This window comes from Nicotiana sylvestris, chromosome 6, assembly GCF_000393655.2.
Source record: "Nicotiana sylvestris chromosome 6, ASM39365v2, whole genome shotgun sequence".
NCBI lineage: Eukaryota > Viridiplantae > Streptophyta > Magnoliopsida > Solanales > Solanaceae > Nicotiana > Nicotiana sylvestris.
This window is the reverse complement of record NC_091062.1, coordinates 91,784,513-91,797,042: the sequence shown is the minus strand read 5'-3', so window position 1 is coordinate 91,797,042 and position 12,530 is coordinate 91,784,513. Positions and strand designations below refer to the sequence as shown.

Genomic DNA, 12,530 nt, shown 5'->3' with positions numbered 1-12,530 from the left:
TCTATCACAGACTTTGGAAGACTATCATTCCCCCGCCCACCTTCCCTTACTTAGGACACGTAGGCAGTCTATATAAGGCTCGGTCTCATTATAACAAAATTTTCATTTTCCTTTATGAAAGAAACTGGGGCAAATTCTTGGCACGCAGGTTGAGTCTTCTCAGAAGGGACATCATGCCATGGAGTATTCATCAGTACCTTCTTAAAAATTGGGGCAATTTTTGGAAAAGTCCAAAGTCATGCAAGGAAATGGACTATGCTAGAGCTAAAGCTTTGATGTTCGACATGAGTCAACCTTTCACAAAATTTCAAATCAATCTGCTTCCATGTCAACAAGTCTCGAGCGTTAGAGCCCTCTAGATAACAATTCAGTCTCGCCTATCCCTTTTGCAACATAGGTAATTGTTTCTAGTTTAAGGCTCCTATTTAACCATAACATAGATTAATCTATATAATCATATATTCTATTGTTTTTATGCATTTATTTCATTATGATGAATATGCTAACACTTTATTTTGTTTGTAAAAGTTTTATTTTTCTTTAAAGGTTGCCTAGTATTGAACACTATTTTGGCTGCGAATCTGCATCAAGGACGCAACTATAATGGCAAATCGATTTGGAGCACTTAGTACTGGTAAAGGTTTGTTGCAAGTTGAGACTGATGATGAGGAGACAAATGTTGTATGGAGGAACATTTTGGTCAATTTGGAAATACTTTCAACCTTCTCCCCAACCCAAATTCTGCTTTCAGCTCAACCCGAAATGTCTCTTTGACCATATCTCCTCATCCAGCAACTATTTACATAAGTCATCCACCGATACCACCAAAATTTACTATCAATCCAGAGGCTTTTCCAGTCATCATGATGACCAATGCCCAATCTTCTGCACTTGCAACATCAGTCACAGAAAGCCAACAAAATCAACTGGCGATATGTCCATACAAAAGACCAGGAAAGGAAATTAAGACGACTAGCTGGGATGATCCAGATAAAAAACTCCATAACCTAAGAAAGATCGTGGAGGAAGAAATACGTGCAAGAAATATTCAGAGTTTAAGATATGAAAGTTTGTGCATGCATCCAAATGTTAAGCTTCCGCCATGATTCAAAATTCCAAAATTCAATACTTTCAATGGGAAAAGAAATCTCATTTCTCATTTGAAAGACTACTGCAGCAGATTAGTGGGGATTAGACATAATGAAGTCATTCGAATGAAGTTGTTCATTCAGAGTCTATCAAGGCTAGCGCTTGATTGGTACACTCAACAAGATTTTAGCAAATGGTACACGTGGGAGGACATGACTCGCGATTTTGTAGAATAATATAAGTTTAATATTGGAGATAGTCTAACGCTTTGTGATATACGTGAAGTAGAAAGAATGCAATACGAGTCTTTTGCAGAATATGCCATGCGATGGAGACTGGAGGCTTCAAAAATACGCCCTCAATTGCCTGAGAATGAGTTGATTTCCACCTTCATCGAAACGCAAAAAGGCATATACTATGAAAAGTTGTTATGCGCTCGGCTACATGACTTCTCGGATTTGATTAGAGTTGGAAAACTGATAGAAGCAAGCACTCGAGTAGGAAAAATTATTGACAATTCAAAATTACAAGCCACTATCCAAGATGAGACACTCAAGAATTTACAAGGCAAAAAGAGGAAGATAGATTATGCTTGCATTCCCGCTCATCAGCCACAATCTCAACAAAACAGCCAGCTGCTACAAACTCATATACAACACCAACCTACTTAGCAAAGCGTTCAACATCAAGCTTATCAAGCACAATCTAGCTATCGTCCTTCAGAGAACCTAAAATTCCGCACTTTTATTCCTCTGAAAGAATCATTGACAAGCATATTTGAGAGATTGAAAGCAAAAGGACTTTTACAGCCAAGGAAAGGATGGATCCCACAAGATCTTCCTCCAAATTTTGATTGGTCTAAAACTTGTGTGTATCATTCATATATTCAAGGCCATGATACAGAAGAGTGCCCAGCACTTAAGCATAAGATTCAGAACATGATTGAAAACAACAAGATAATTGTGCAGCAAGAGCAACCATGCAACAAGTATGACCCTTCATTCACTAATACCATCGTGGTTAAAGGTGATCTTTCAAGTTGGAACCAATACCTTTGAAGAGAAAGCGTGAAGCTAAACAAGATGATTGATTAGAGTTTTTCATCACTACTAATTTGCCCGCCCTTTCATGATTTATTCTATTTCATGTACTTTTGTATGAACTATGTTTTGACCTGATTCTCGTTTAAGAGTGGATACGTAGGCAACCCTATGGGTTCGGTCTCATCATAATAAAATTCTATTTACCCCAAAAGCCAAAATCGGGGCAGATTTTGCAGAAGGATACTCATAATTCGGCAAAGCAGAAAGTGAAATTCCGAGCTACATATTTATTACAAGCACAACATCAAATTTCCAGAATGCCATAGCAGCAAGTTGTAGATTCAAATCCAAAACTTTGACGTTCAATGCAAGGCAACCACTTTATTTTATACTAATAAATTTTCTTTGAGTAAAGCAGGAGCAAGCTCCAGCCATTCTCGATCAAGACCATCTGCGTAATGATCCAAAGCTTAGCATCAAGCCAAAATCGCAAAACTCAGAAAAGGGTGAAGCCAAGCCAACATGAATCAAATTTTGGAACTCACAATTTTTCTTGAATGCAGGAATTTAATAATAGATAATTTGAGCTTGAAGATCTGACAAGCGTCGACATTTCACCATGAACATTTGATATTGCATTGCATCAAGCTCTTTACACCATACAATTTGCTATTTCAAAGACATTGTACCACGCTCTCCACATCACACCTTGAATACTCGAAGGCAACGCACTGGTTCTTCACTTGCATCATGAATATTCACTGTTTTGAATCAGGCACTACACCAAGATTTTTGCGTTCCACTAATTTTCTATGAATCAGGCATCGCACCAAGCTCTTCGCACTGCACCAATCTTGTAATATTAAATCAAGCATCACATTTAGGCTTGTCTGCCTTTAATGGGACACTTAGGCTCGTTCGCCTTTAATAGGACGTTTAGGCACATTTTGCCTTTAATTAAATATTTAGGCTTATCCGCCTTTAATTGGATATTTATGCACATTTATCTTTAATTAAATATTTAGGCTCATCCGCCTTTAATAGGACAATTATGCACATTTATCTTTAATTAAATATTTAGGCTCATCCGCCTTAAATAGGATCTTTAGGCTTATCCGCCTTTAATTGAATTTTTAAACAAGTTTGTCTTTAATATGATATTTAGGTTTGTCCACCTTTAACGGGACATTTATGCATTAAATATTTTAGGCTTATCTGCCTTTAATTGGATATTTATCCACATTTATCTTTAATTAAACATTTAGGCTCGTCCGCCTTCAATAGGACATTTAGGCATATTTTGCCTTTAATTAAATATTTTAGGCTTATCCGCTTTTAATTGGATATTTATGCACATTTATCTTTAATTGAATATTTAGGCTCCTCCGCCTTAAATAGGATATTTAGGCTTATCCGCCTTTAATTGAATTTTTAAGCACGTTTGCCTTTAATATGATATTTAGGCTTGTCCGCCTTCAACAGGACATTTATGCATTTAGGCTTATCCGCTTTTAATTGGATTTTTAAGCACGCTTGCCTTTAATATGATATTTAGGTTTGTCCGCCTTCAATAGGACATTTATGCATTAAAATTTAGGTTTATCCGCCTTTAATTGAATATTTAAGCACGCTTGACTTTATGACATTCAGGCTCGTCCACCTTTAATAGAACATTTAAGCACATTTTCCTTTAATATTTTATTTAGGTTTGTTTGCCTTTAACATGACATCTATGCATTAAATATTTAGGCTTATCCGCCTTTAATTGGATTTTTAAGCAAATTTACCTTTAATATGATATTTAGGTTTGTCCACCTTTAATGGGACATTTATGCATTAAATATTTTAGGCTTATCCGCCTTTAATTGGATATTTATGCACATTTAACATTTAGGCTCGTCCGCCTTCAATAGGACATTTAGGAATATTTTTCCTTTAATTAAATATTTTAGGCATATCCGCCTTTAATTGGATATTTAGGCTTATCCGCCTTTAATTGAATTTTTAAGCAAGTTTGCCTAATATGATATTTAGGTTTGTCCACCTTTAACGTGACATTTATGCATTAAATATTTAGGCTTATCTGCCTTTAATTAGATGTTTAAGCACGTTTACCTTTAATATGACATAGGCTCGTCCGCCTTCAATAGGACATTTAGGAATATTTCGCCTTTAATTAAATATTTTAGGCTTATCCGCCTTTAATCGGATATTTATGCACATTTATCTTTAATTGAATATTTAGGTTCTTCCGCCTTAAATAGGATATTTAGGCTTATAGGCCTTTAATTGGATTTTTTAAGCAAGTTTGCCTTTAGTATGATGTTTAGGTTTGTCCACCTTCAATAGAATATTTAGACATTTACCTTTAATTTTATTTAGGCTCATCCGTCTTCAATTGGATATTTAAGCTCATCCGGCTTTAATAGGACATTTTGGCACATTTGTCTTTAATTAAATATTTAGGCTCGTCCGCCTTTAATAAGACAATTATGCATATTTGTCTTTAATTGATATTTAGGTTTGTCCGCTTTAATAGGACATTTAGGCTCGTCCGCCTTTATTAGGACATAAGCACATTTGCCTTAATTAAATATTTAGGGTCTATACATCCTCAAATAGGATATATCGGGTCTATCCGCCCTCAAATAGGATTTATCGGGTCCATCCACCCTCAAATAAGATATATCGGGTTCATCCGCCCTCAAATAGGATATATCGGGTTCATCCGCCCTCAAATAGTATATATCGAGTCTATCCGCCCTCAAATAGGATATATCGGGTCTATCCGCCCTCAAATAGGATATATCGGGTCAATCCGCCCTCAAAAAGGATATTGAAGTTAATCCTTCCTCAAAAGGACATTTAATTTATTTCGACCCGAGTGATCCCGCGTGCATAAGCATTGCCAAAATATATCTTTTATAAATCATTGCCAAATGCATTTATCTTTATCAACTAAATTTTCATGTGCGTTGCCGACCATGAAATATATCACCATAAGATTATGTTTTTATATGTTTTAAATTCGCATTTCTTATGAATTGATGCCTAAATATTATTTTCATAAGATTACTTTTATGGCATATTGCATCTTATTTCCTAATGATTGTTTTTAGCATTGTTAAGCTTTGTAGGAAATATAGCGCAACATGGAACTATATCTTAGCAGTGAACTGGGGCAGTTTGTTAGGAAGGAATACCAAACTCTCCAACAAAGGTCAAGGATCTACTTCGAACTTCGCTCGGCTCGACTCTCAAAATTCATAATCAGATTCTTATTTCAAACAACTTTCTTTCAACCATGATACCCAGTGTCTCTATAATTCGACACTGGGGTAACATTTTTAGGGTTTGCATCAATAGTTGACTCCTACTCCAGGGTATCATAATTCTTGAACTACATGTGGCATGATTCTCGTGAAACCAGAGATATAGGCAACTCGAAACCGGAGTTCGACCGCAATTATCATTTTTACGTCCCCTTTGTTCCATTCCAACCTTGATGGTCGGGACAAAATTGGCTACTAAGTCAATTTCTATGCCCGGAAACTTTTTTATCGTGTCCGGTCAAAGAGGGGCAGCTGTTGACATCCAATTTTGACCCTCATTTCTTCCAAACTATTTCTTTGAGCGTCTAATACCATTAATAATGTAAGAATATTTATTTTACTATTTTAATCCCAAAGTAAATTTAATTGGTATCGTTATTCTTATTTTTTGTTGTTATCATTACTAGATAATACTATTGTCATTATTATTATTAATATTATTATTACTATTACTACTACTACTATCATTGGAATTAGTATTAGTATTACTATATATATTATTATGACTACGGCTAACTAGTATTATCGTTATATTTATTATTATCATTATCACTAATTATTAGAATTGCTAGAATTATAATTAAAATACATTCATCATTGACATCACTACTATATTTTATCACAGCTTTTTTTATTTAAACAAGTTTGTCGTCACTTTACTTTTAAATTCTATAATTATTAAATGTAAGACAATATTTTGTTAGTATATATATCATTAGCAAAACTTTGTAATATTAATTAGAAGCCCAAAGAAGTTTATGAGGAAGAAATTCCAATCCAAACAATTATTTCATTTTGTAAAGCTTCAGTTCTTTAGCCAACTGAGCATACTATATTAAATCAGCCCAAAAAATATTAGCCCGTTAGAAATATCTCTGATTTGGATTTCAAAATCTCTTTAATCATATTGAAATATTTGCTTCAATTCCAACAGAAAAGTTGTCATCCTACCCTACTTTATCGACCAAAGCGTCTGAAATTTTCAGACTTGCCTTCCTCTCTCATGGCTTCCCCACACCCTTTCTTTTTTTGCTTCAAAACATGGATCATCTTTCAAAAAAGTTACATTGACTTCACCATTTTAAGAAAAGAAATCAAAACCATCTCAGAGAAAGGACGATTCTCTGTCTTGCCTAACATTCGGATTCAAGCGGCCATTTTTGTCAAGATTCAAGTCCGATTTTGAATTCCCTCAAAAAAAAACCAAACCCTACTTCTTCACCTATAAATACTAGCATTTGGAATATATTGGGCAGAGCTTTTGGAGCCGTTACACCTCTCTTTAAACCCACAAGTTTCAGCCCCCTCCTTTAGCCTTTAAGCTCTGAGCCGCCCCTCTATCCCCCCTGAGTTTAAGCTTCAGCCGCTGCCTCTAACCCTCAAACCCACTACTCTTTGCTTGCTTTCACTATTTAAGAAAATTTTCATAAAATCTTTTTCTGTTCCACCTTTGGTACTTTTTGATTTCAGTGGTTTTTTTAATCAAAACAGAGCTGCTGCTTTTTCATTTATTCTTTTGTCCACGTTCGAGGTGACGAGCTCGTGGTCGGATTTCGATTGTAGGTAAAAGACCCCGGTTCACTACTCCGAAGCAGGTCAGCTCATTTCTTTTCTTTATTATTATTATTATTATTATTATTATTATTATTATTATATTTAGTTGTGTTTAGAATGAAAATCTGAGTTTGTTTTATTTCCTCTTTTTTGAAGAGTAGTTTCAGTGTTAAATATGTGCTTTAGTTGTTCACCACATCTGTTTAATCTAATTGTTACTAAAGGAAGAACCTGACTAGCAAACTATTATCATGGGATATTTTCTTATATATTAAAAATTATTTCTTTAAAGTTGCTCTCTTCTTTGTTAAAGAAAAACAAGACTAGCTGCTATCTTATAGTAGTGGTATATTAGTAGAGATCGTATTTTTTTTATATATTATGGCCATCCAATATATCGATATGAATATGCCTCTTGCTGCTTTATACATAAACACTTATATTAGTATTGGTATTGAGTCCAAAATCTAGAAATCATTGTTTAGTTTTTCTTTGAATGATGTGGGACTCTTTCCTTCAGATTTAGGACACATTTTTTTGAAATAAGATCTAGTTATATGTATACTTTTATATATAGATGTAATATTGACACTATAGGTAGCATGTTCATTGGGGTTTATTTGCCCATTTAGCTTATATTTTTTTAAAAAATAAAAAATGAAAGTTCTGCTTTCATGAATTATAACTTGAGTTCTTGTTGAAATATTAATGTCTTTTCTTTAGTTGCTTTCTAATAGTAGAAAATAGGACTTTAGATGGACATCAAATTTGCTTAAAATTTGGAGATCATGTCAATAGGTTTAAATAATTTATGTTTAATTTAAAAGGCAATCGTCTTCATTAAACTACATGTGAGTTTTAAAATAAGTTATGGCCTTTCTTGATTCGTAGTTGTAATACTAAATGAGGCCGTGTTTTCTCTTGAATTTGCCATAAAACATTTCATGTTAGAATGGAGTAATTCATAGTTAGATTGGCTGTTAATGAAAATTTTTGGATTTTTTTTGTTAATGTATCTGTCTTGGTCTAAATTGAATGGAAAGAATCATTTTTTTAGAAGTTATTTAAGCATTATTTAAAAGGGGCAAAATCTTTGTTAGAGTTGAATCTTTTAAGAGACATCATGTTAAGATGGTACCCACATGCATGCTTTATGTATTTGGAATTATTGATACTTTAATAATTGCAAGCTTAGTCTAAAAGCATTCAGCTATAACTCCTCCTTTGTTGCAAACCTGTGGAAACAAACTGAAATCAGTGCTCTCATTTATTCAATGATTTAACATGTGAAATTCTTGTCAAATAATGAGTTGTCCGCTAATCTTTATCCTTTATTTTTTTCTTTGCATGTACACTTTGGAGCAAAATGGAGTCTTAATTCAAGACTCTTGCGGTGGAGTCGCATAGAGACTCAACGCTACTACCACCACATGGAGTCATCGCATAACATATCCCATAGATGCATCGGATAGTCAAAAAACAAGCGAATTGCTTAGGGTCGCCTATGACGGCTTTTATTTTTACTTACTCTGTCTGATGTTGTTAATTTATATGATTTGTTTTGTTTGAACCTATGATTGATATTTAATTTTATCATTTAAAATTACAACTTTAGTTTTAAACAAAATATTTTTTTTTTAATAAAGACTTAAAAGGATAAAATGCACTTAGCGATTTGTGGGGATTTTTTTATATATATATATATGAAACCTAAGGAAGAAAATTGATTTCTCCTCATCATGTCTTAGTAAGTTTGAAAACTTGAACTACTTTTCATAAAAATGTGAGTCTTCAAGAATTGGAATTTGGCCAGCTTTTTTTTAAAGTTATTTCAATTAGAACTTTATCCATTTGGAGTTAAACAAAATTGTTTGATTCAAAGTTTAATTCTAAAGGCCGTTTTCGCTTATTGTATAAATTTTATTTAGTCACTTACTTAGTAATGCTTTCAAAGTCAATTATTTTATTATGTCTCAAACACTTTATTTTCCTAATTAGTTAACCTAAGTTTGGTCGGTTAACCGTTATTAAAGGATCATATAGGGTGCTTTAACAACCTTACCTATAGGATTAATTACTTACCCATAATCTTAAGCTAACCAGACCTTAAAAACAGAGTTAACTTTAAGCACCATTATTTAGCTAAAATTGGTGTCCTAATTCACTGTGAAAATAATTAGGTGGCGATTCTCTTTAATTAATTAAATCTTCGGAATTACAAATATGTTATACTCTAGTTTGACCCGTGTTAAAATGGGGTATAACAGATATGAGAACATAACATTTGCACCCAAATGTTCTCAGGTGGGTAAGCTTGGGCTTTCTTTCGTTCAGCAACTTATAGGGGGTTTTGTTCAAGAGAGATCTGACCATGTACATGTTCACCAAATAGCAGGCAGTGTTGACAGCTTTAGCTCAGAAGTTCTTTGCAATCCCACTGTCGATCAGCATAGTTCTTGCCATTTCTTCAAGAATTTTGTTCTTCCTTTCCACAACTCCATTTTGCTAGGGAGTTCTTGGGGCTGAGAAGTTGTGAGTAATGCCATTCTCGGTAAAAAAAATCATCAAACTTGGCATTGTTAAACTCTGTTCCATAATCTGATCTAATGCATGCTACTCTCGATTCCATCTTCACTTGGATTTTCTTTACAAGGCTACGGATACTTCAAAGGTTTCGTCTTTTGTTCTAAAAAACAGAGTCCAAGTGAATCTGGAGTAGTCATCCATTATCACAAAGATGTGTCTTTTTCCTCCCCTGCTTTGCACTCTTGTAGGTCCATACAGATCCATATGAAGTAGATCAAGTGGTTTTGAGGTGCTGACATCTTTCTTTGACTTGAATGAGGACTTCACATGCTTCCCTCTAGCACAAGCATCACAGACTTTGTGTTCTTTGAACTTTGACATGGGCAGACCACGAACCAGGTCCTTCTGAATTAGTTTATTCAGAAGAGAGAAGCTTGTGTACCCCAGTCTTCTGTGCCAGAGTTCAGCATCATCATCAACAGCTTTCAGGTAACTCAGATCACCACTTTGTATAGACTTGAATTAAGTAACATAGATGTTCTTGTATCTCTTGACCACAAGTACCACTTCACCAGTTACCAGATTTGTAACTGTGCATATCTTGGACAAGAACTCCACCTTGTTTCCTTTATCAATCTGAGAAACACACCATTGACATAGTACACATTCTCAATTGAGTGAGTGAGTGATTTCCCGACTTTTCCAATTCCGAGAATGTACCCCTTTTTCCCATTGTCAAAGGATACACTCCCTCCTTGCAGGGCTTTTAGTGAAAGAAAGTCCATGGTGTTCCCAGTCATGTGCTTTGAACATCCACTATCCATGAACCATTGTTGACTGCTTCCTTTCACTTTTCCCTAAAAAAAAATCAAGAGTTAGTTTTAGGAACCCAAACAAGTTTGGGTCCCTTGTAGTAGGCAAGAGGATGAATAAGAGCTCTCTTAGTCCATGCAGGTAACATGCGTTTTTTATGGGCGGCACCTGGTCCCTTTATAGTAGTTACTTTTTTCAGCAAACACTTTGTTTTTTTGAATAAAGTAGACCCTAGCTTGGCAATATTTCTTGAAATGCCCATTGTTACCACAGTGGGTACACATCCAATTATTCGATACGGTAACATACTTGCTATGGGGGTTATAAGGAGTTCTCTCCCTCTGAAACCCTATTCCCTGCCTGTTTCCACCATTATTAACATACATGGCAGTAATAGCTTCCGAGGACCAGGTCCACTTAAGGGGATTTTCAAGATCATTTTTTACTCTTTCCAGTCCAGTTTGGAGAAGTTTGTTTTTCTCAAATTCCACACACAAGCTAGTTCTCACAGCTTTCAACTCGTTTTCAAGCTTAATGTGTGTCTCACTAGCTACCTCTTTTCCTTTTTCAGAATTTCCAGGCCTACACTCAGTCTTGGTTCCTCCATAGTTTCCCTCAAGTCTGCAATCACTATTAAGAGGTCATCTCTATCCTCCTCAATCGTAGTCACTCTCTTCACTAAGGCCTCTTTTTCTTTATTGAAATTCTCAATGGTTTCCTTATACTCAACAGCTACAACCACCAAGTCATCTCTTTCATGTTCTATACTCGCAATTTTTTCAGTTAAAACAATTTTTTCATTTTCCAAATCGTTTATGGTTTCCTTCAGATCAACTACACATACTACCAGATCATCTCTAGTTTGTTCAGCTTCTACTAGTTCTAAGGTCAAGGCATCTTTATCCTCTACAAGACTATGATAGGCATCAATTAATACATTTGCTAATGACATGAGTTTCTTAGGGGAGTAGGATTTCAGATTTCTCTGAACATCCCTGAAGTTTACCTCATCATTGTCATCTTCTTCATCATCGTCTGATTGGGCCATCAAAGCAAATATAGAATCATATTCATTTCCTTCACTTTCAACTGCCATCATGGAACTGTCACCTACATCGGTTTCTTCTTCAGACTCACCGGAGGAATCTCCCCATGCTACAAGAGCTTGTTTCACTACATTGTCAGCAGATCTCTTCCTTTTGAAGTGCTTGTCAAGAACCAGGTTCCTCTTTGCTTCTTTATCAGGGTTGTATTTGGAGTGTTCTTGTTTTATGAGAGGACAATCTTTGATGAAGTGCCCTGGCTTTCTACACTTGTGGCAGAGATCATAGTTCTTTGGTTTGCTGGAGTTGCCCTTTTTTAGTATTCCTCCATTTCTTCTGACCATCTTTTGAAACCTTTTGGTTAAGTAAGTCATGTCACTGTCCTCCTCACTTGAGTCATTTCTTTCAGCTTTGAGTACCGGGTTCTTTTCCTTCTTTGGTTCTCTTCTTTCACTGTCTATCTTCCTCTTCATTTCGTAGGTTTTCAGATTTCCAACTAGCTCGTCTATGGTCAGCTCCTTCAAATCCTTTGCTTTAGTAATAGCATTCACTTTACTCTCCCATGAACTAGGCAGGATACTAAGAATCTTCCTCACTAGCTTGTTCCTGGGAATGACATCACCAAGTGAGTGTAACTCATTTATGATGGAAGTGAATCTTGTGTGCATATCTTGAATAGATTCATCGTCCTTCATCATAAAGAGTTCATACTCGGTGGTAAGCATATCAATCTTAGATTGTTTTACTTGAGTGGTTCCCTCATGTGCTGTTTGCAAAACTTCTCATATCTCTTTGGTGGTTTGATAAGCTGAGATCATGTTGTACTCGTCAGGTCCTATGCCACACACCAAGATTTTCTTGGCACGAAAATTTGTCTCCACAACTTTCCTGTCTGCATCGGTGTATTCTTTCTTGGTCTTTGGCATCGTCAATGGAAGATCTCTGACACTCTTTGTTGGGATATAAGGACCATCACATATGACATCCCACAACTCAGAATCTTCTACCATGATAAAATCATGCATTCTCGTCTTCCACCACCCATAGTATTGCTCGTTGAACCTGGGTGATCTATACGTGGATTGACCTTCTTCAAAATTTGGTGGAACAGCCATAAGGATCCTTCGTAG

General features: G+C 35.3%; 1 protein-coding gene across 1 annotated transcript; it reads right to left on the bottom strand.

Moving 5' to 3' along the window:
* Nucleotides 1–9,664: 9,664 nt before the first annotated feature.
* Nucleotides 9,665–12,095, bottom strand: LOC138870939 (uncharacterized). Its single transcript, XM_070148782.1, has 4 exons — nt 10,912–12,095; nt 10,657–10,717; nt 10,124–10,401; nt 9,665–10,049 (listed from the first exon to the last, which is right to left on the bottom strand). Exons 1-4 carry the CDS (start codon nt 12,093–12,095, stop codon nt 9,665–9,667), a joined length of 1,908 nt encoding a protein of 635 aa, XP_070004883.1.
* Between the last annotated feature and the right edge of the window lie 435 nt (nt 12,096–12,530).